Source organism: Agelaius phoeniceus, chromosome 32 (assembly GCF_051311805.1).
Source record: "Agelaius phoeniceus isolate bAgePho1 chromosome 32, bAgePho1.hap1, whole genome shotgun sequence".
NCBI classification, from domain to species: Eukaryota; Metazoa; Chordata; class Aves; order Passeriformes; family Icteridae; genus Agelaius; species Agelaius phoeniceus.
The window spans coordinates 2,659,976-2,682,099 of record NC_135296.1 but is presented as its reverse complement, the minus strand read 5'-3'; the positions used below and the strand labels follow the sequence as shown (position 1 = coordinate 2,682,099).

The 22,124-nt window shown below is 48.5% G+C and overlaps 1 protein-coding gene across 1 annotated transcript in view; it reads right to left on the bottom strand.

Annotated features, from left to right (window-relative positions):
• Positions 1–351: 351 nt before the first annotated feature.
• Positions 352–22,124, bottom strand: part of LOC143696277 (hydrocephalus-inducing protein homolog) — a 35,088-nt gene continuing 13,315 nt past the window's right edge. Inside the window, exons 9-10 of the mRNA XM_077192233.1 lie at positions 19,504–19,647; positions 352–463 (exon numbers count right to left, since the gene is read on the bottom strand). Coding sequence (XP_077048348.1) covers positions 352–463; positions 19,504–19,647 — 256 coding nt within the window. The remainder of the gene's footprint in view (positions 464–19,503; positions 19,648–22,124) is intronic.

The window sequence follows — 22,124 nt, the reverse complement described above, 5'->3', positions numbered from 1 at the left end:
TGCTGAGTGAAGATAAGCTTTGCTATTCCTCTGCAATCAGCTGGCAGCAAAACCTGAGTCCCCCAGATATAATCAAGCATTTGTTTTGTGGGCTCATCGGTTACCCCAAATTGACTAACTGTGGACCGTAATTGTGACAACAACTTCCAGTCTAGAGCAGTTATTGTTGCTTGAAACCCGCCTCCTGCCACAGGAGAATATATCACCGGACAAGCAACATCCATAGCTGCATTTATAGCCTCCTCATCCCCCGTATCCATGATATTCTTTGTTACCGCTACCCATGCCTCCCTTCGCCCCTGTGCAATGGCCCCCACTAGGTCACTCTCTGACCCAGGGATCAGCTCATTACTAGGAGGAGGAGATGGAGGGTTTGACACAGGCGGTGCGGACGGTGCTGTTGTAGCACACGCAGGGGGTGAGCTGCTGCTTGAAGCAGGAGCCGATGTTGGTGGCAAAATGACTGTAGATGTGGCAGGGGGTAACAGACAATTAAACCAGTCCCCATAACTCTTATTCTTTTCATGTGCCACGCTAGCTTGCTGAGCAGCCTTCTTTTCTGCCTGATATTGTAATAACTCATCATGCACAACCCGCCACAGCTTTCCCAACTTTTTTGCAGTTTTATCATCATCTATGACTGCCTCCCACAGCTTGTGCCCAAATTTATGCCACTCCGTTAACTCATGTACTGTATGAGGATTTTGAAAAACTCCCTGTTCATACCCATAAGCTAACAACCCAGGAAGCTCTTTCTGCAAATCTATGCCCTTAACCTGACGCTTTTGTAAAAAGCAAGTAAATAAATCATATGCTGCTTGCCTTTCTCTATCCATTTTAAAAACGTCAGCGCTGTTGCAGCCCTACAAGGTCTCGGCAGCACGTATCAGCCGGGCTCTCCGTTGAGGTCACCCAGGGCACGGCACCTTCCCTTTTTCAGCGGTGCTTATTCGCCGTCCTTGCTGCGACAGGACCGAAGTCCTACACCGATTCACCGTGGTTGCCGTTGCCGGTATCACGTCGCAGGGTCACCATTTGTTGGATCGGTGGAAGAAATGCGACACACAATATGCGTGATCAGCAAGTCTCGAACTTTATTGCTAGTTCACACATATTTACAGTGGTGTTAATGAAGCTTATACATATTGCAAAGCTGAGCTCATTATTGGTTAATTACTTATCAGTCAACCACGGCTACTTCTATATTCTTATGGTTATTTTGTTACTGCTTCTACATTCTTGTGGTTATTCTGCTGAAACTATCCTATATTTCTGGCAAAAGATCCTCTCCTCAATCCTGCTGTTGCACCAAGGGCACAATGTCCTTGTCACTGGTTGGACGCTGACTGCTGAATCCTAGAATTGCCTTCTTCTAACTTAACCAACGGTACTAGGTCGAGGTGACCTTTCTCAGCTAGCCAACTGTCCACAAAGCTCTCCACAGACCTCAAATGCTGTGTCCATCTCTGGGCCCCCTGGGGTAGGAAAGAGGAAGAAATTTGTAGGAGGAGGAGTAAAGAAAGCAAAGGTGAAGCAAAGGAAATGCTCAAGGCAATTTGGGGGTGGCGGCCAGGCAGCCCTGGCTCTGAGCAGCAGTGTCTGCAGTGGCACAGGAAACTCCCAGCTGATGGGGACAAACTTTCTGGCTGACTGCAGAGGCCAGGACAAAGCTGAGTGGTTTCCCTGGTGTCCCCCAGCCCTTACTGGCCCCAGGGGCTGATGGCATTTGTGCTCCCTCAGGTTCATGTCCCCACAGCAACAGCATGGGGGTGCTCCCCCTGCTGTGGGCAATGCAAACAGGGGCTGCTGAGCCAGTGCTGCCGTGTCTGTGCCTGCAAGGATGGGCCACCTGTGTGAGCTGGGGGAGAGGCCAGGGCTGCAGAGGGGGGATGTTGTTGGCAGCTGCATGAGGACGCTCTGGGACTCTGCCCTGGGCTGTGCAGCGCACTGGGGATGGATCAGCCCCTGCTCTGCTGCTCCTTCCCGTCTGCCCCAGGGCCCTTGCAGAGCCCCAGCCATGCTGTTTGCCCCCAGCCTGCCCACAGCCAGCCTGGGGCTGCTCACGGGGGTTTTCTGTGCTGAGCATTGGCCTGGCCGTGTTCTTGAGAGAGCCCGGGCAAGGAGCCTGGAGCCCCCAGGGCCTGGCCTGAGGCGTCAGCGCTGCCCCAGCAGTGCCCATGGCCTGTCCCTGCTGCAGCCCCGGCACTGCCACCCCCAGGGCTGTGCCCAGCCCCGAGAGCACTCAGGCCCTGCAGCAACACCAGGGCCACCAGGGCAGCGGGGCAGGGCCACGGCAGCAGCACTGGCAACACCAAGTGCTGCTGCTGCTGCTGGGCACAGCTGCTGGGTCAGCACTGATCTGCACCCAGCTCTGCACACAGACATTGCTGCTGCAGCTCCAGAGAAGGCAACAAAAGGGCATCTCTGCAGAAAACTCTGCTGGGAGATCTTTTAGTTCCTTTAAAGTCACAAAGAGCACAGCCCCTCATTGACACAGTCTGTGGCCACAGGGAACGTGGAGAGAAACAAAATGAGAAATGGCACCTAGAATGACATTTCTTTGTGGAAAATAGTTTAAAAATTGAAACAAAGGAAAAAACACCTATAACCAACCAACAAGAAGTACCAAGGATTAGTTTTAATACAAGTGATTTGCAGAAACTGGCCAGCAGTTTAATGTTTCTGAAAGCATCCAATCATCAGTCTCCACACTGCAGCCTTGAGCTCCTGGTTCCTCAGGCTGTAGATGAGGGGGTTCAGGGCTGGAGGCACCACTGAGTACAGAACTGACAGGCCCAGATCCAGGGATGGTGAGAACATGGAGGGGGGCTTCAGGTGAGCAAATGCTGCAGTGCTGATGAACAGGGAGAGCACAGCCAGGTGAGGGAGGCAGGTGGAAAAGGCTTTGTGCCATCCCTGCTCAGAGGGGATCCTCAGCACAGCCCTGAAGATCTGTACATAGGAGAAAACAATGAACACAAAACAGCCAAGTAACAGAAAAGCACTACCCATAAGAAACCCAAGTTCCCTGAGATAGGATTTGCAGCAGGAGAGCTTGAGGATCTGTGGGATTTCACAGATGAACTGGCCCAGGGCATTGCCATGGCACAGGGGCAGGGAAAATGTATTGGCCGTGTGCAGCAGGGAATAGAGAAAGGCACTGGCCCAGGCAGCTGCTGCCATGTGGGCACAAGCTCTGCTGCCCAGGAGAGTCCCGTAGTGCAGGGGTTTGCAGATGGACACGTAGCGGTCGTAGCACACGATGGTCAGGAGGGAAGACTCTGCTGCAATGAAAAAGACAAAAAAAAATAGTTGGACTGCACATCCTGTGTAGGAGATGTTGCTGGTGTCCCAGAGGGAATTGTGCATGGCTTTGGGGACAGTGGTGCAGATGGAGCCCAGGTCAGCGAGGGCCAGGTTGAGCAGGAAGAAGAACATGGGCGTGTGCAGGTGGTGGCCGCAGGCTACGGCGCTGATGATGAGGCTGTTGCCCAGGAGGGCAGCCAGGGAGATGCCCAGCAAGAGGCAGAAGTGCAGGAGCTGCAGCTGCCGCGTGTCTGCCAATGCCAGCAGAGGAAGTGCCTGATGCAGCCGCTGTTGGACATTTGCTGGGGCTGCACATGGGCCCCTGTTCATGGAGAAAGGACAGTGACAAGTCAGGAGAGGCTGCTTGGAGCCAAACCTGCCCCATTCCCTGTAGACAGTCCCTACAGCTAGAACTCACTCACCCTTCGTCCTGCTGTGGGAAAACCTTTGGCTGGAATTAGAGCACAGTCACACTCCCGGGCCACCCTGGGATAAACCAGACCCTGCCCAGAGCAGAGGGATCCCTGAATGTCTCACCTTCTCTAAAGGTCTCTGGGCAAGGTCTCAGCACCCCCTTGTGCCAAGGACACTCCCGGCTCCCTTGGCAAACCCAGCAGCATTTCCTCAGCTGTGCAGCTCTGCCCTTCCCCGTGGGACATTCAGGGAACTCCCAGAGGCTCTGGCACAGATTTGCACCCAGGAGGGCAGCTCAGAGCTTGGCAGGGCACAGCAAGGAGATCCCTGGTTGTGCCCATGATGGGATCTCAGGGAGGGGGCTCAGCTCATTCCTCTTTGCCATAGACTGCTTTGCCCACAGCCCATCAGGTGCCAGGGAAGCTTGGACACCCCATTCCCATGGACACCCCTGCCTGGCAGGAATGCCAAGGGCAGTGCCTGACTCAGCTGCTGCAAATGCCAGAGCCTCCCTGAGAGCAGCAGATAACAGTGCCAATGTCAGGGCAGTGCAGAACCAAGAGCAGATGTTGTGGTGCTGTGCCTGAGAGGGCAGGGCAGAGACAGCCGGGCACTCAGGACAGTGTTCCCGTGCCCAGCTGTGCCCGGCACCTCCCACACACCAACAGTGCCCTCCTGCCCCAGCACTGCTCTCTTCAGCCCCCTCTGCTTCCCTGAGCATCTCCCTGGGCCTGGACATTCCCTCCTGAGAGGAGCCTTGTCCCTGCCAGCGCTCACAGAGCCCATCCCAGCCTGTGTGCCCTGCCTGGGGCCCTACAGAAACCTGCCTGTGTGCAGGGCCCTGGCTGGGGCAGGCTCTGTGTGCAGCTGGGCAAGGGCAGCTCAGGAGAGCCCTGCTGGGCCCTGCAAAGGTGATGCTGCTGCTGTCCAGGGCTGAGGAGTGGCTGAGGGCCCTTTGGGAGGCTCCCAGCAGAGACACTGATCAACTGAATTTACAGTTCTGCAGTCCCTGTAAAAGTTCAAACATTAGTTTGATGATCCTGTGTGTCCCTTTCAACTCAGAATGTCCTGGGATTCTGGGATTACAATTCCTGTTCTGCTTCTCTCATCCCCTTGTTTTTTTATAATCAAAAGAGAAAAAAAAAAAAAAAAACCCTTGCAACAGCGTTAGAAGAGTGAAGTAAAAACCAGACATTAATTGGAAGCTTCCAGGTGTCCCAGTGGGGATGGGGCACACCTGGGGCCTGATTTCAACAATTTATTAAGGTTGATTAGTTAGGAAATTTAACAGGAACATCCAATAGGAGATTCACTTACCCCAGTTACACACCCCTGGCTCAATCCATTGGAGTAGGTCCAAGGGCTTCTTTGCCTTCACTTTTTATTCTGACTGCTCACATTCTGGTCAAAAACCAAAATCTTCTTCTTGTAGGTCCTCTTCCTGATAATAAGACTATACAGGATACTATATGTATTGTATACTATATGTATTTCAGGAATGCATTTAGACAATCAGCTTATTTTTCTAAAATCAAAGAAAAAGGTTAGGGAAAATAATAGAGTTAATAAAGGATTATAGTTATAGATGTATATAATAGTAAGAGAGTTCATGAAGAGTTTAATAGACTTAAAAAAGGAATATAGATTTATAACTATGTAATAGTAATTTATAGAGCTACAAATACATGAAAATTGTATAAAATGAAAAAATCTTTTTGTCATCACCCCAACGTTCCCATCCTTCTCCAAGCAGGAAATTGAAAACACTCTCAGGAAAGCTCCTGATCTTTACAACAATCCCAGGCTTACCTTCTTTGGGAAGTGCCCTCCGGAGCAGTGTCCAGGCTGGTCTGGAGCTGGGAGCAGCCCTGCCCCACCCAGCCCCTCTCAGCAGCAGCCCCTGCCCTGCTCAGGGCGGCTCCTTCCCCCCAGAGCTTCTCCCCAGTGCTGGGAGCAGCTGCCAGGGCTGGCTGAGAGCTGTCCCTGGCAGGCAGCAGAGTCCCTGCCCCAGCACAGCGCCCTGGGCTGCAGGACCCTGCTCTGCAGGACAGCCCTGGGCACCCCTGGCTGCAGCCCCGGCTGCTCAGCCCTGCAGCAGAGCCTGGCAACAGGAGCTGCCTTGGGCTGTGCCTGGGCTGGGGCAGCAGGGAAAGCCAGCCCTGCCCTAGGGCCACAGCCCTGCCCTGGAGCAGCCCTGAGAGTCCGCCTGAAAGGTCCTAAAAGCTCTGGGATGTGCCAGCTCCAGGAGATCCCTGCAGGAACTGCAGCTTCTCTTCCCACAGCCAGGGAATGACTGTTTCAAACCTGGGATGATTTCTGCCCTAGTGAGCCCTGAGTGAGCTCTGCTCTGTGCTCCCAGCGCAGGCTGAGTTTAACCCCTCTGTGCTGTGCTGTGCCCTGCAGGCAGTGTCCCAGCCCTGCTGGGCTGGCAGAAGAGCTGCTCATCAAGAGAAATGTGCTTTTGAAGCTCTTCTTGGTGACCAGGAGCTGCCTCTGGGCCAGGAGCCCAGCCCAGCTCAGCAGCACAGACACAGCACAAGGACTTTAATCAGCCTCTGGGCCTTTGTGCTCAGGCCCTGAACTTCAGTCCCTGAGAGGAAGCTGAAGAAACCTCTCCAGAACTCCAAGGCTGAATCCAACTCCAAAGGTTCTTGGACTTTTAATGGGTCCCACTGAGGGACACAACTGAGAAAGTGTCCCCAGGCCCCAGGCAGAGCAGAGAAGTGCAGGCAGTGATGACAGGTGGGGACAAAGAAAAGCCAAGTCTTGGTGCCCTGGGGCACAGCAGGGTCTGTGCCACCAAGGGCTGTGAGGAGACACCTTGTCCTGAGGCCCTGGGGCCTCCTGGTGCAGCCCCAGCCAGGCTGGGCACTGTCAGCCCCTTGTGCTGCCCTCAGCATCCCCCCCTAGCCCACATCCCAGTGGCCTCAAGGATCTGCTGCAAGGAGTCCCTGGGGAGCCTTGCTCAGCCATGGCCCTGGGGGCTCCTTCATGCTCCCTGCAGGGACTGCAGGTTCTTCAAAGGACTTTGGGTTTGGCTTTTGCCTTGGAGTCTCTGAGAGGTTTATTGCAAACATGGCCTCCAATTATCTGCTCTAATTAGTCCCTGGAGAGGCTTTGTCAGCAACAACACTCAGTGGGGTTCATTAATGCTTCAATGTACTTCAGTTATTTTAAGGTACTTGGTGTTTCCATTTTGATACAGAGTTTGTGACATGTTTGTGCAATCATGGCCCCGATTATCTGCTTTAACGAGTCCCTTGAGAGCTTTGCACTGACACTCAGTGGAGCTCATTAATACTCTGAGATACTCGAGGGTTTTAAGGTACTTTGGATTTTCCTTTCCACTCTGAATCTCTGAGAGGTTTTTTGTGCCATTCTGGCCTCCAATTCTCTCGTCCAGGGAGGCCATGAGGAGCCTGTGTTGGGGATGGACCTCAGGGAGACCCATTCATGCATTGAGACACTTTGAGTTTTTCCTCTGAATTTGACTCCTGGAAAGGTTTGTGCAATCTCCTCCTGAGCCCTGAACTTCCAGGGCTCAGCTCCAAATGCACCACAGGGCTCATTAGGATCAAGCAAGTCCTGACAAACCATGGCTCTGCCTTGATTTCCCTCTGGTCTGGAGCAGTCCATCAGGAAGTTTTCCTTTTCAGTTATGGAGAAATATTACAAAGAACTCCTAAGAAATATGTATTCCTATCTTAAAGGGTGTCTTTTATTGCTGTTCTTATTATACAACATGTGATTGCAGCATGCTGTGATTGATATTGATCCAGAGTCTCTCCTGAGGAGGTCTGGCCCGGTCAGTGAAGTTTTACCTTGAGATCTGACCCAGTGTGGACAACCTTGCCCCACAATCCCCTACCCCATGTGAGAAACGATTTTCACTTTCAAAAATGTAAATGCTTTATTAGGACCATATCAAAATAAAACAGAAGACTGAAGAAAGAAAAGAATACAGCAGCAGGAGCAAAGAATTCAGTCACCATGTACTTATCTACACAATGGATGCTCTTTTACACCTCTAGCCCCTCCCAAAGTCTTGTCAATCAACCCCTTCTTCACTGTCCAGTGGTGGAGATCACTGTCTCACACCTTGATTGGAGGTCAGGTGCTGCCATAGTAACAAGCCAACCCTCCCAAATGCCCCAACTACTGAGGCCATCCTGCGATAACAATGCAAGGGGGAGGGGAAGGATAACTATACATCTACAAAACTTCTCTGGACATATATTTAATATTCACCGCTTAATTGTGATAGTCAACCATAGGATTACTCATCTATAACAAACTCCCCTTTTCTTTTTCTTGAAGTCATTTTGCTTGAACAATTAAGTAAAAAATTTTCTCTCTCTCTTGAATAAGTCATACCAGCATCTGTTGATATGGGCAAGGACAGTGGGAACAGGAGGAAAAAATCTCAGGTTTTCCTTAGACACACTCATTTGGAATGGGCAAAAGGGCATCCCAGAGGTCCAGTGACTCCCATCTACTGTGCCTATGTGTCTGCTACCCATAGTTGGTGTATCTTAGGGGTGAGTACAGAGGTCAACTCGGTCCTGCCCTCCAGTCCCTGTTGAATTAAAAGACAACTGAGGAATGATAGAGGTCTGGTATGGCCTTTTGTCCCTACCTTAACATGCCTATGGGGTTGCTACCCACAGCAGGGCTATGGAGCCTTCTTGGTGAGGAACAAAGGGGCCAACCCGGTCTTGCCCTCCTTCCTTTGTCTTATTTTCTTGAAGAAGCTGTCCCATTACCTTTTACAGTCCCTTGTGTGCTTCCTCTCAACAGATGCTGGTAATTCTCAACCAATAAAACAGAAAAACAGTTCTCAAGCTGGTTGTTGGAAGCTTGACTCTACTTTTTGGGCGTCTTGGTGTTTTTCTGGTTGTCTCTCAGTCTCTGCTTGAGAGTCAATCTTGTTTCACCCAGCCTGGATGTTACAGTCCACTCTTTGGGTTCTTCTCCTGGGCCTTTGACTCTGTTGCCATGAGTCCATCCCCGCTCTGCAGTTCACACGGCTGATTCGGTGGTGAGCAGTACCTGAAAGGGACCTTCCCACTGGGGAGTTAGAAACTGACCTCTCCATGACTTAATCATCATCCAATCCCCGGGATTAATGTTATGGATTCTGAAATCCAGGGTGGTAGTTTGAGGAATTGCCCCTTTATGTCTTAGCCCTTCAAAGGTTTGTGCTATAGACATCACTTATTTCTTGGCATTGGCTTCCCCTTCCTCATAGGTGGCAACCTTCTGGGGTGAGGTCAGAAAGGGCAACCCAAACATCATTTCATAGGGTGACACCCCCAGATCTGACTGGGGTTGGGTTCTAATTCTTAATAAGGCCAAAGGGAGACATTTTATCCATGACATTTGGGTTTCAATCATTAGCTTAACTGGAGCTCTTTTAAGAGACTGATTCATTCTCTCAACCCAACTGGAACTCTGTGGATGCCATGGAATGTGTAATTCCCATTTTACTCCCAGGCCCTGAATAATTTTCTGCAATATCTTTGATGTAAAATGAGTTCCCCAGTCAGAATCAAGCCTGTTTACCATCTCATATTGGGGACTGATTGATTCTAGAAGTGTTTTACTCACAACATTGGCACTGGCTTTCACAGTAGGTACCACCTCTACCCAATCAGTCAAGTGATCTACTATCACTGGCAAAAACTTCCACCATTGTATGTGGGGAAGCTCAGTAAAATCTACTTGGATGTTTTGAAAGGGCCATAAGGCTACTTCTCGCCCTCCTCATGGGTGTTTTCCTCATGATTTTCTTATTCATTTGTTGACATATCACACACCATTCAGTTACTTGCTTAGCTATTCTGAAAATTCCCATGAATCCCCAGTCCCTTAGAAATTGACCACTTAACAATTGTGTACCCCAATGTGTTGTTCCATGTATGTCTTCTAGCATTTTCTTGGCAAGGGGTTTTTTCAATATTTGCCTCCCATCTGCTAATCTCCACTTGCATTCATTATCTTTCTTGGCTCCTGTTTTGAGAAGTTCTTCCTCTTCTGTTCCACTGAATACTGGGACTTTTTGCATTTCTCTCATGGATGTTAATACTATTTTTAGTTTTTCTGTCTCTGATTCAGTTGCAGTTTTAGCTTCTAAATCAGCTAAATTGTTCCCTTTTACCTCCTGAGTCACCCCTTTTTGATGTCCTTTAACATACACCACTGCTACTTCCTCTGGTAATTGTCATGTTTCTAACACCTCTAAAATGAGTTTTTCATTAATCAATCCCTTTCCCTTTGAATTGAATACCCCCCTTTCTTCCCAGATTTTCCTAAAGGTATGCGCTACTCCAAAAGTATATTTATAGTCTGTATCTATTGTTCCCCTTTTCTGTGCCAAAATTTCCAGAGGTCGTTTTAGGACATACAACTCACACCTTGGGCTGACCAGTTGGATGGTAACTTTCTCTTTTCTATGGCCACCAACCCTTCATGCACTGTAGGGTACCCTGATACCCTGTGCCCCTTTATTACCCATGAAGATCCATCAATGTACAATCGTTTTCCACCTTGGAGTGGTTGATCTGTATGATCCTTCCTTACTTTAGTTTGATAGTTTATAACTTCTAGGCAATTATGTATAAATTCCTCATCTGCTTCTCCATACAAGAACTGGGCAGGGTTGAGTTGGTTACTCACAATCAGCTCTAAATCATTAGCTATCAAGATGGCTTCAACATTCAACATACAGGAATCAGTGAGGCATTTCTCAGTCTTTTGGCTTAGGATACTTCTAAAATGAGTATGGGGTATATATTTTCAATTTTCCTCTAAGGGTGAATGGCTTGGTTTGAAAAGACAGGTGTTCACTAAGGAAGGCAGGAGCCTCCCTTGAAATGGAAAATGTAAATCCCCTCCCTCTGAATTATTATAATTTTGAAATTAAGAGGCTCTCAGGCAAAGATATTGGAATAGGAATAACAGTTCTTTACTAGGAGAACTAAAAATACAAATGAAATAGTACAAACAACAAAAAAAACCTACTGAGTCAGAATATTTGTTGGTCTTGGTAGCAGTCCGATTGAATGGTGGCTGCAGTGCCCCTGCAGTGACAGGTGGGGTTCTGTTGGAGCAGGGATCCTGTAGAAAGGTGTAGTTTTCCTCTGAAGGTCCAGTGGTGGTGTAGATGGGCCTGGTGTTCCTCTGGGAATCCAGCAGAGAAGAAAGCTGCTCCTCTGGGCATCCAGTGGGGCTGAAAGCTGCTTCTCTGAGAATCCAGTGGAAAAGCTGTACTAGTGTCCCAAAATCTCAGATTATATCTCAGTAGGAATGCTTGGCTCCTCACTCTGGGCAGAGCATCTCACAATGAGATTATGTAATTTTTATCAGTCATACAGTGAGACTCAATGGCCAATTAACAGAAGATACCTCCCCAGAGGGGGATTGATTGAGGCAAAGATAAAGAAAACTGCCCAATGAACAGAAGATAACTGCCCCATCTCTAACAGATAGGAATTGAAAACACACCTAGCTACATCTTTCAATTTAAGGCATTTACAAAAGTTGCCACTTAAACTTCTGAGTTTGGCTGCCCTAGGTTTTTTTCCTACATGCTCTCGCAGCCCCCTTAAAAACTACCTGAGAGACCTGACCCTCCTTCCAAAGATGATACATCCTCTTTTTATTCTTAAGTTCCTCCAAAACCTCCTTGCCCATCCAGGCTGGGCATTTGCCTCGTCGACTTGTCTTTTGGCACACAAAGACAGTCTGTTCCTGTGCCCTCAAGATCATTGTTTTGAAGCATGCCCACCCTTCCTGAACTCCTTTGTTTTTAAGGGCTGCTTCCCAAGGAACTCTCTGAATAACTCTCCTAAACAGGCCAAAGTCTGTCCTCTGGAAGTCCAATGTAAAAGTCTTATTAATGTTCCTCCTGACTTCACCAAATACGGAGAACTCTATGATTTCATGATCACTGTTCCCCAAGTGGCCTCCAACCATCACATCTCCCCCCAGCCCATCTCTACTTGCAAACAACAAGATCTAACACAGTCCCTCCCCTGATGGGCTTACCCATCTGCTGCCACAAAAAGTTGTCCTCCACAAACTCTAAAAATTTCCTGGACTGCCTTTTTTCAGCTGTTTTAACTTCTCAGCAAATGTCTGGCATGTTGAAGTCACCAACAAGAACAAGAGCTGATGATGCAGAAGCATTCTCTACCTGTTTATAGAATGAGTTGTCCACCACTTCTTCCTGGTTGGGTGGACAATAACAGACTCCCAGTAGGATGTCAGCCTTGTTGGTCTTCCCTCTAATTCTCACCCACAGGCATTCAACTTCATCATCATTAATTTCAATACCTATGGTGCCCAAAGCCTCCCTAATATAAAGGGCCACCCCTCCACCTCTTCTCCCTTTTCTGTCTCCCCTGAAGAGCTTGTAGCCATCCAGTGCAGCGCTCCAGCCATGTGAGTCATCTCACCATGTTTCCCTGATGCCAATTACATCATAGCTCTGCTGTTGGACCATAGCCTCCAGCTCTTCTTGTTTGTTACCCATGCTGCATGCACTGGTATACATACACCCCAGCTGGGCTACTGATTTCACCCCTAACTCAGGCTTACCACCCTTGGGCCTGCTTCCAGACAGCCCAGCTGCTTCCCTACCCCCTTCAGACCTAGTTTAAAGCCCTCTCAACGAGTTCTGCCAGTTGATGATCTAAAAACCTGCTGCCCTTATGTCCTGGTTTGAAAAGGAAGAGAGTTTTTTGGGATGCTGTAGTCAAACCGATAGGTGCTCAGATTTGAATATTGGCACCTGGTGTGGCCACTGAGGACATGGATGTGCCTCTGAGAACACAGGGGGGTAAAAGCAGAGAACGCCCAGGGGGAAGCTCTCTTGGGTTCTGTCTGTGAAAGAGGTCAGAGCTGCCCTGCCCTGCTGCGGGCTGGCAGGGAAGGGGAAGCCATGCGGCCGGGTGAGGTAGGCTGGGCCTTGGACAGAGAGGGGAGGTGAAGGCCCCTGCAGGATGGAAGGGTGGAGGAACATTGGAGAGTCATCAGGCAGCCAGCCCCCCAGAGAGAAAGAGAGTGAGCCTGTGCCTGTGCTTGTGCCAGCTTGAAATTCGGTATCACATGCGGGCAGCACGGCCAGCCATAAAGGAGAAGGGGGGTGCAGCGAGAAGGTGCCCGGCAGGGCAGCGTGGGACTTCTGGACAGGCCGAGCCTGAGATTTTTAACCCTTTTCTTGGATGATGGAAACCTTACAAATGCTGATCCTCCTGGAGCTGAATGAGAAGAGAGAGAGATGAGATAAGAGGAAATGGGCCACGAGAGAAGTTGAGAAGAATCTTAGGTGGGAGGAGATGATGGTGTGGCCTTTGGCTGGACTTTTCTTGTATAGCTATGGACAGAACCAATTTTCTCTTGTGACACAGAGACTGCATTTAGGGTGAGGCAATGGCTTGGAGCCAAGAGAGTGCAGTGATGTTATGTGAAGGAGTGTGTGAACAGAGACAACAGGTGAGGAGGGCAGTGGTGCCCTCTGTCTTCATGGAAGAAGAAGATCTCTGTTCTTGAGACCCCTCGGCCCCAGGGGGTGAATCTGGGGGGGGACAGGTGTCCCAAAAGTCAGAGTCTGTGCTTTTTATGGAACTGGGCAAAGCATCCTTAAAAGGGGAACCCTAGAAGCAGCTCTGGTCCATGTGCAGTGGTGAGAGCACTGGGCATGGAAGGAAGAGGTCACGATGGCAAATGCTCTCCAGGCAGTGCCACGTGTGATATGGAAACACACAAGGTCTCAACTGTGTTTCCAGGGGAAGCCTATGGTACAAGAGGGACTCCTCTCTTCTTGATGAACGGAGAACTGATTATCTAAAGGGTGGTGATGGACTGAGAGTTGGTGATCTGAGGGGTGGTAACTGAATTGAGAGTCCAAGGTTTTGTCTGACTGTGATGTATTAGGAATTTGGTGGGGGGAGGAGGAATGTTTGGAAGGTTTTCATCCTGAGTTCTGTGTGTTTCTTTTACATATTGTAAGTTAATAAAGTTGTTTTTTCCCTTTTATTCCTCAGCTGGAGCCTGCTTTGCTCTATTCCTGGTCACATCTCACAGCAGACACAAGGGAGAATGTATTTTCATGGGGGCACTGGCATTGCGCCAGCGTCAAACCGTGCCACCTTTGTAGCAGATGATTGGCCCGTCTATAACTCAGAGCTCCTCCGCACCACAGGTAAGAGACCCAACCTGGCAGATACTTGGGACAGGTGGACAAAACTGCTGCCCAATGCTCTAGAGCAACCCCAAGAACTGGACCTGTTGGGGTCCTCCAAGGCCACATACTGGGTCAGATTTTACTTTAGATGCCTGAAAAACAATTGGCCAGAAATGGACTGGACCAAAAACACATACCAAAAAGACATATCAGCAATTAACAAAGCCTATAACTATCCCTATGGATAACTATCAGCTATATTGAAAAGCAGTAAATGCAACGCCTTATTACCTATCAAATTTTAACATGGTCTGATTTCTTTAACAAGAAGGCTAACAAATGTGCCATATAAAATGATGCCAGATACAGTCACAAAAAGCTGTTGGGTTGTTCAGCAATATGCTAAATTGCACGTTATTATATTTATTTTCCAGTAACCCGGCACTTTAAAAAGCCTTACTGCATTTCTGTTTCCATGGAATTTGCAGTTACCATGGGTTTTTCTCATAACTGATTTACTTATAATTCTAACATGCTTGTTACAACTTGAATCCCTCCAGTGCACCATCATGCTGTTATTTCACTAATGGCTTATTCACCTTTAAGTAGTCTTTTTGTGTTAATAACTTTGGACAAAATTACATCATGGCATTATCTATAACTTTTAAGGATGTTCATTTTAATGCTGTTAAATTGAAGCCCAATATTGTAATGCTCAGTTACCTTCTGTTAAATTAAATAAGGCAAAGGTTTTTTTGTTAAATTTTGGTAGATTTAATTTCTGATAAGTTTCAATATTACTAAGTTTGCACAATGATCTATTCCAGTTTTTATGGGTCCAGTTATGTTTGGTATTACTAGTAATTAACTTTGAGTTCTCTTGAGTGCGCTTTTTGTTCTACTAAGGTGATAATGACATTAATTTGAAATCCTTTTAGGGCTGAGTTTAAGTTCCTCTTGTGAAGCTCAAGTGCAGTCCAAATAAATTTCTGTCAGGTTTGAGTGTTATTTAATCTGAGGTATCATAAATTTTACTAGTGAGCTGTTCAGTGTTTTCTTTGGATGCATTTATTCTGTCATAAATACATCAATCTTTGATTTACTGTTTTTATAGCCAGCTTTTCATTTGCTTTACCATCTTTTGGTGTAATTATCTACAAGAGACGTGTCATTTCAGGATCCTCCTTTTGTTCTCTAGCTGCTTATGTATCTCTCAGACCAGACTACCCCTCTAGCTGGGCTCCACACTGTGGCTCTATGGTTTGACCCAGTGCTGTCTCATCATTTCTAAGTATTTTTCAGAGTTCCAAGAAATGATATCTCAGCTTTGTGGGAAGCCTCCTCTAAACTGATGGTATTGTGACATCTACTCTAAGTAATCAGATGCAGCCCCAATTATTATTACAGAACCACTCCAAGAGTTTGCTGGGTTTAAAGCATCTCTATGCTGAGGGAATTTTGGAGGAGACAGCTATTGCATGGTTCATTAGTCTGTCACCCCTAGACCTTTACTCCTAAGTGCTAATCTCAAGAGCCTTGTTTTAAATGATGTTTAGGGAATTCTCTCCCACTTAGAGCTTGGGTGGTGGCCAGGCCTTAGCTCTGCCTGGATGGGAATTTGCCAACAGACCCAGATGTTTTCTGCATCAAAGCTAGATTTGAGTGGCTTTGACTTGGCAATTTGACCCTCTAGACATGACAGTTGAACTCTTTTTAAAGGGAGCTTGGGAATTATTATCTGGAAATAATTCTCCAAGTCCCCACTGAATCGAGGTTTGTCAGCTGTTTGCAGACTCTGGGATGATGGTACATTATTGCAGAGATTGCTATTTACCTAATTCCACCTATGTTGTTAGCTTTGTCTGCTATTTGAAATATTCCTGATTGTTGTATCCAAATTATTCCTAATTGCTCTAAGTTTCTTGTCCACTGCATGTATTATTTTGCTATGATGTTTCTTCATACTCATAACAAAAGGCATGCATCTCATTCTTAAGAAACAATAAAGAAAAGGAATGTATGCCTTAAGAACGTTCAAATAATGCAATATGTACATGAGAAATTTGGACGACTAATCAGTTTGAATAATGCAATATTTACATGAGAAATTTGGAAAAAAGATCATCACATCTAAATCCCAATTGAGGGTACCACAGTGCAGCCTGATTGATTCATTAACTTCAGGAGAAGATGTGCCTGTGTTTCATCATCCGCAGTTCAAAGCAGTCACCTGTTCATTCCATCAGATACTGATCAGCTCTGAAAAAATGAGGCCCAGTGCAAAGAGAAATAACCTCATCACCTTGCAGCTTTTGCTTCAAAGGTTTCCTTGCAGCCTTTGTGGCCAGAGCAGGAACAGGAGGAGGACTGCCCAGACATGGCTGTGTCTGGAAACTGACAGAGGCATTTTGCCAACAAAAGCCTCCTGGCATCCTCATGGTACAGTGCTCCTACGAACCTTCTTCAGTTATTCCCTGTTCCAGCACCCAGGAGGACATTCAGTGATGTCAAAGATCAACATTTCCAGCTCACAGACTTTCTCATACTTCTCAACTCATTGGAAACAATGGTCATTTCTTTCCATTTCCCTAAGAGACATCGGACATTATTCTTTTGTTTTCTCATGCTGCAAAACTCTGTGTCAATGACTTGATAGAATTTGGTAAGTTTTGTTGATTGTAATTGGTCTTTTATCTATCTTAGCCCCGTATCTAACAGATAACCAGTGATAACCTTGATGAGATAATACCCTCACAAGAGTGAGCTCTTTCAACATCAGAACATAGGAGCCTTTTTTAAATGAACAAAAAGGGGGAGATGTCATAGACAGGTAGAATAATGATAAAAGAAAGGCCCTATGAAATCAGGCCTTGTTCTGCCATGTTAATAGCTGGCCTGTCATCTCTTCTGAGTACAGCTAAGCAGGTACAAGTTCCTATGTGAAGCTATTGTGAGAATGAGACTTTGTGACCAATCTATTCTGAGGGTGAAAAACAAATACACCTGCAACAACAAGGGATTTGTCCCATGAGAATCAGTGAAGAGAACAGGTAAACAATACAATAGAGAGATTTGATGCACAAGTAAAATCTATTTTATTAACCAATAATAGAATAACTGGCAAGAAATCTATGAACTAACTAAAGTTGCACACAAGGTCCTTCAAACTGTAAAATGAGTTGTATGAATAAAGAATAAAGAGTTCTCCAGCTCAGCTGGGTCCTCTGGGATTTCAGTTCCCCCCTTCTTTGAGGCTTTGTGTTCCCTCTTCTTTGGGGCTTTGGGTTCCTTCTTCTCCAAGATTTTGGGTTCCTTCTTCTGTGGGATTTTGCTTTCCTTCCTCTCTGGGGCTTTGGTGTCCTTCTTCTCTGATGCTTTGCTTTTCTTCCTTTCTGATGCTTTGCTTGCCTTCTTCTCTGGGGCCTTGGTTTCCTTCTTCTCTGGGATTTTGGTTTCCTTCTTCTCTAATGCTTTGCTTTCCTTCTTCTCTGGAATTTTGGTTTCCTTTTTCTCTGGGATTTTGGTTTCCTTCTTCTCTGGGATTTTGGTTTTCTTCCTCTCTGGGGATTTGGTTTCCTTTTTTGGGATTTTGGTTTCCTTCTTCTCTGGGGTCTTGGCTTTCCCCTTCTCTAGTTTTGGAGGTTGCTTCCCCACAGAGACACCCTTCTTTTCCTGCTTCTGCCTCTCTTCATCCTTCTGCCTCTCTTCCTCCTCTAAGGCTTTTGCCTCCTCCTGAAGCTTTTTACCTGACTGCTTCAGCTCCCTTCTGCAGACAAAATAAAATAAAACAGAAAATATGGCTGAGAGTCACCACCAGAAACTTGGGCTCCCTAGTCCTGGATGGCCCTGCACTTCATTCCTTGACCCTGAGGCCATTTCCATTAATTCTTCTCAACCCACAGATGTTGGGAACATCCCAAGTGAGGCCATTGGTGGAAGGGGACCTCCAGGACCAGCCAAAGCTAAATTTTGCCATCATAAGCTCTTGACTGTGCAAGCTCCCTCTTAAGGCACAGCCAGACCCCTCCAGCCCCTGCCAAAGGCTGATCCACCAGCTCTCTGTGCTGGTGCCTGAAAACGCCCTTTGTCTCTTGGCTTCCTAGTTTAGAGCAGAGCTGACATCTGCTTATCTCTCCTACAATTCTTACTCAGCTCATTCAGCCCCGTTCCTCCTGGGCATAGCTGAAGCATGATTTTAGAGAGTTCAGATTTCAGCTGAGGCTTAGAAGCAATTCCCATTGATCAGGATGTAAGTTAGACAGGCAGACCATAGGTTAATGATTATGAGATGCTTAAGCTGGAGCTGACTGTTCTATTGTTTACCATTAGGAGCTTCTTTCTAGAAGGAATGGAGGAAGTGAACTGTTATAAGAACATCTTGAAACCAGGAGAACAATGGTTAGCACCTGGGCTTGATGTCAATCAGACACTAAGCAGGGGCCTTGGATCGTGCCAGAGGGTCACAGAGACCTGATGAAGACATTCCTGACTTCATCCCTTAAGACCACGGACCCAATTCGAGACCCAGTTCAAGGGAAGAATTGCACAGGTGTGAAGGACCAATGACCTCATTTGAATACACAGCGGGGATGGGAGGTGCTGGGGTTGTGCAGATGTATTGTATGTAAGATCTTGGGCAATAAAGAGAGGACAAAGAACCTTGGACAGCGCGGTCACGCCTTTTAGGGACGGCTCTGGTGCCTCCCGCCGGTGTTAATAAACACACCACTGCCTAACTTTAATTAGTTAGAGAGTCTCTGTCCGTGACCTTTGGTTTTAACGACTCCTAGCCTGCTCCTTCATGAGAACAATCCTATCAGTCAGAAAGCAAAGGCTGCAGGAACTCCTCTCCTGCAAGACAGGCTCTTGTCAGCCAGATTTCCTGCTGGAACCCAGCTGTGACCAAGCAAACCAGTGCTGGCTGCCATGGAAACCATTGGAAGCAGCCTCGTCCCTCTCCTCCCCATGCAACCAACTTCAGCCTGGCCTGAAGAAGTCCTGATACACAGGCTGGCTTGAAGCAGCCTCCACTCCCAGCTCCACCCTTGGCCTGTGTGTCCTGAGCTGGGCTGCCTTGCTGGAGCTGAGCTTCTCCTGTGCTTGCCCACTGCTGCAGCTGCAGGGGAGCCTAAAGGACATGAGCTTTTCTGGCTGCTGTCCCACCATAAGGAGAACCCTGGCAGATCAGCATTGCAAGGACTTAATCTGGGGCAGGAGCAGGACCCAAAGCAAGGTTTGCTCTGTGCCCCACGCCTGCCCATACCACAATGCCACTGTTTTGGTGAAGAAGGGAGGTGATGAAGAAGATGCCACTCCACACCATGCACTTCAAGACACCTCTAGAGGCAGTGCCAAGGCAAGTCCAGAGCCCAGCTCCCTGCAGGCAGCAGCTAAGCCAGGAGGGCTCAGCACTCAAATAGAGAAGAAGATGTTCGGTCTCAACAGGAGAAGGTAGCCAGGGAGCTCAGAGTGGCCATCCCTGTGTTGCTGCTGGCCTTTGCTATGCAGCACCTCTGAGCTCAGAGTGCTTGGAGCAGGGAAGCCCTGCAGGGACAATAACCCATGGCAGAGCAGGAACCCATGGAAGGCTGACTCACCTCTCCCTGAGAGGGGCCTGAGAGCCACAGTTGATCTCCCGGGGGCTCAGGGAGGAGCTGACACGTGAGGCCTCCCCGGGCACCAGCACCTCGTAGCTGGGGCCTCCCTCCACGTGGCACAGCTCCGGGACATTGCAGGTGCTGCTGAGGTGGCCAGAGAAGGTGGAGGAGACCTGCTGGCTCTCTCCTGGCTGCAGCACACCTGACACTGGCAGGATACTGAAAGCCTGGGTGGAAGACAGGAGAGATTGAGGTGCTGAGCATGGAAATGGATGCAGAAGAGCATCTTGGAGCAAAGTGCAGCTGTAGCCAGAGGGGCCTATTCCCCAAACCCTGCCAGAATCACCCTCACCGCATCCTGCATCCATGCCACTGACCAGTGCAGGGACCATGGGGAAAATCTTCTCCCATCGTCACGGGTCAATGCATTAATTAGTACATTACATAAAAGTGACTTGGGATGTCTCCTGGCAGTAGAAATTCTCTCTGATGCACAACTTGCCTTTAAAAAGTTTCAAAACTTCCTGCTTTTAGAAAAGGAGGAGACTCAGAGTGAGAGCTCTTGGAGCTGAGGGAAGGAGCCCAGCCCAGCTCATCTGACTCCTGAGGCTCTTGCCCTCTCTGATTTAAATGCTGCTTTCTCAAGGTGCTACAGCAAAAGCTCCTGCAAAAACTTCCTGTGGAGCACCTGAGGAGTTCCAGGGGGAGCAGTGCCCTCCACAGGTGCTGCACAGTGTCCTCGGGCAGCCTACAACGTGTCCTGCACGGCTCTCCAACAAGCAGCTGCTTCAGCAGCCCTTTGTGATGGGCCTGCAGGGATGGGAGGCCCCTCTGTGGCCAATGCTGAGGGCCCCCAGTGGCACTGGCAGCTCCAGCCCTGCTTGCCACACTGACAATGGGCAGTGAGACAGATTCCCTCTTGCCTTCTCCGCTCCCAGGGGAGTGTGCACCACGTCCAGGGAGCACCTGAATCCCTCCAAGCCTCGTGGCAGGTGAGGGTTTTCAGGAGTTGGGGCTGGCACCTGAAAAACAAGCCATTTTCTGTGCTGGGAGGAAGAGACAGCCACTTTGCAAAGTCTCCCTTTGTAAGACAGCTTCAGGGCCAGCAGTGCAACAGCAGCTCTGGGTGAAAGCAGAGCCCTGCAAACAGGGAGTCTGGCTGCCTTGGGAAGAGGCTCCATGGAGATCAGGACTCATCCCAGCTTGCTCTGGGAGGGAAGCTGGAGGTGTTACCATGATGATGCAGAGAAAAGCCTCATCTTACATTGGGAAGGAAACAAGGCAAAAAAATCCCACACTCAACACAGGTCTGTAGGATCTGAGTCAGCTTCTCCAAGGAAAACTCTCCTATTTCTCCCTCCCACTCAGCCCATGTCCAGCCACTGGCCCTGCTGCCCAGCCCGCTGGCAGGGCACAGCAGAGCAGGGCAGCAAAAAGGGAGCTCAGCATGAGCAGGACTTGGTGCTGGCAGGCAGGGGAGGCAACACAAGCACTGGATGTACAAGAAAATCTACCTCTGCTCCTGAAGAGTGGGTAAAATCCTGCACTTCTTTCAGGGCTCTGGCTGTATCCTCCTGTCCAATCCTGAAGTGCCTCCATTGAGATGCCAGGGAATCCAAACTGGTTTTCTTCTCCTTTGGTGGCTGGGGTTTGAATTTAGGTGGGTAGAGCTCATCTCTGGAAAATAAGATAACTATGAACAGGGACCTGCAGTGGGAGGGAGGGACACCTGCACAAGCAGCTCCTGGCCAGGATGCAGCCCCTGGCTGGGTGCTGGCACGTTGAACTGAGAAATGGCTTGATCCAGCCCTTCCCAATCCAGGCTGGAGCAGGTCTGTTCTAAAGGCAGCCCAGGGATGACACTGAGGTGCTGCAGCAGCTGCAACTGCTCGCATTGAGCAACTACAGAGGACAGGCATGAACACCTGGTGGGGATGCAAAAAGCACAGTGGGACAGGGAAAGACAGAGAAGGCAGCAAAAAGGTGAGATTTGAGGCACCGAGGGGCAGACCCAGCCAGTGCCCAGCCAGCAGAGCCCCCCCAGTGCCCAAGGCCAGAAACTCTGCAGCTCCACCAGGGATTTATCAGGAATGTTCCCCTGACACTGCTGGGGGGTTGGTTGACATTTTCCAACACTCCCAGGCGACTCAGGTCGCATTCCCCATCCATCCATCCATCCATCCATCCATCCATCCATACATACACAGGCTGTGGTGCTGGGATCCTGCCAAGCTCTGCCAGCCTTGGGCTTGGGGAGATTTCTGCCAGATGTCCTGAGCTCCGTAATTGTACTCTCTGTTCCAGGAAGCAAGCAAGAAAGATTTTAAAAAAACCCAAAACAAACCACAACAGAGAAACCTAAAAAACCTTCAACAGCTCAACCCTGCTCAAGTTATTTCTTTAGGGAGAGCTACCACTCTCCAGCTGACATGCTGGGCTTCTGGGGAAAAAGAAAATTACATGTTCATCTCCAAACTGAAAAGGATTAAGGTAAGAGAGAACCTTTCAAACTAAAAATTATTGGCCCAAAGGTGTTACCTTTGCAAGAAATCTCTAGTTAAGACCGGGCTGACAGTTAAACAACTGGTTCTTCTGGTGGGGAGAAAACCTCCTCTTTGAGG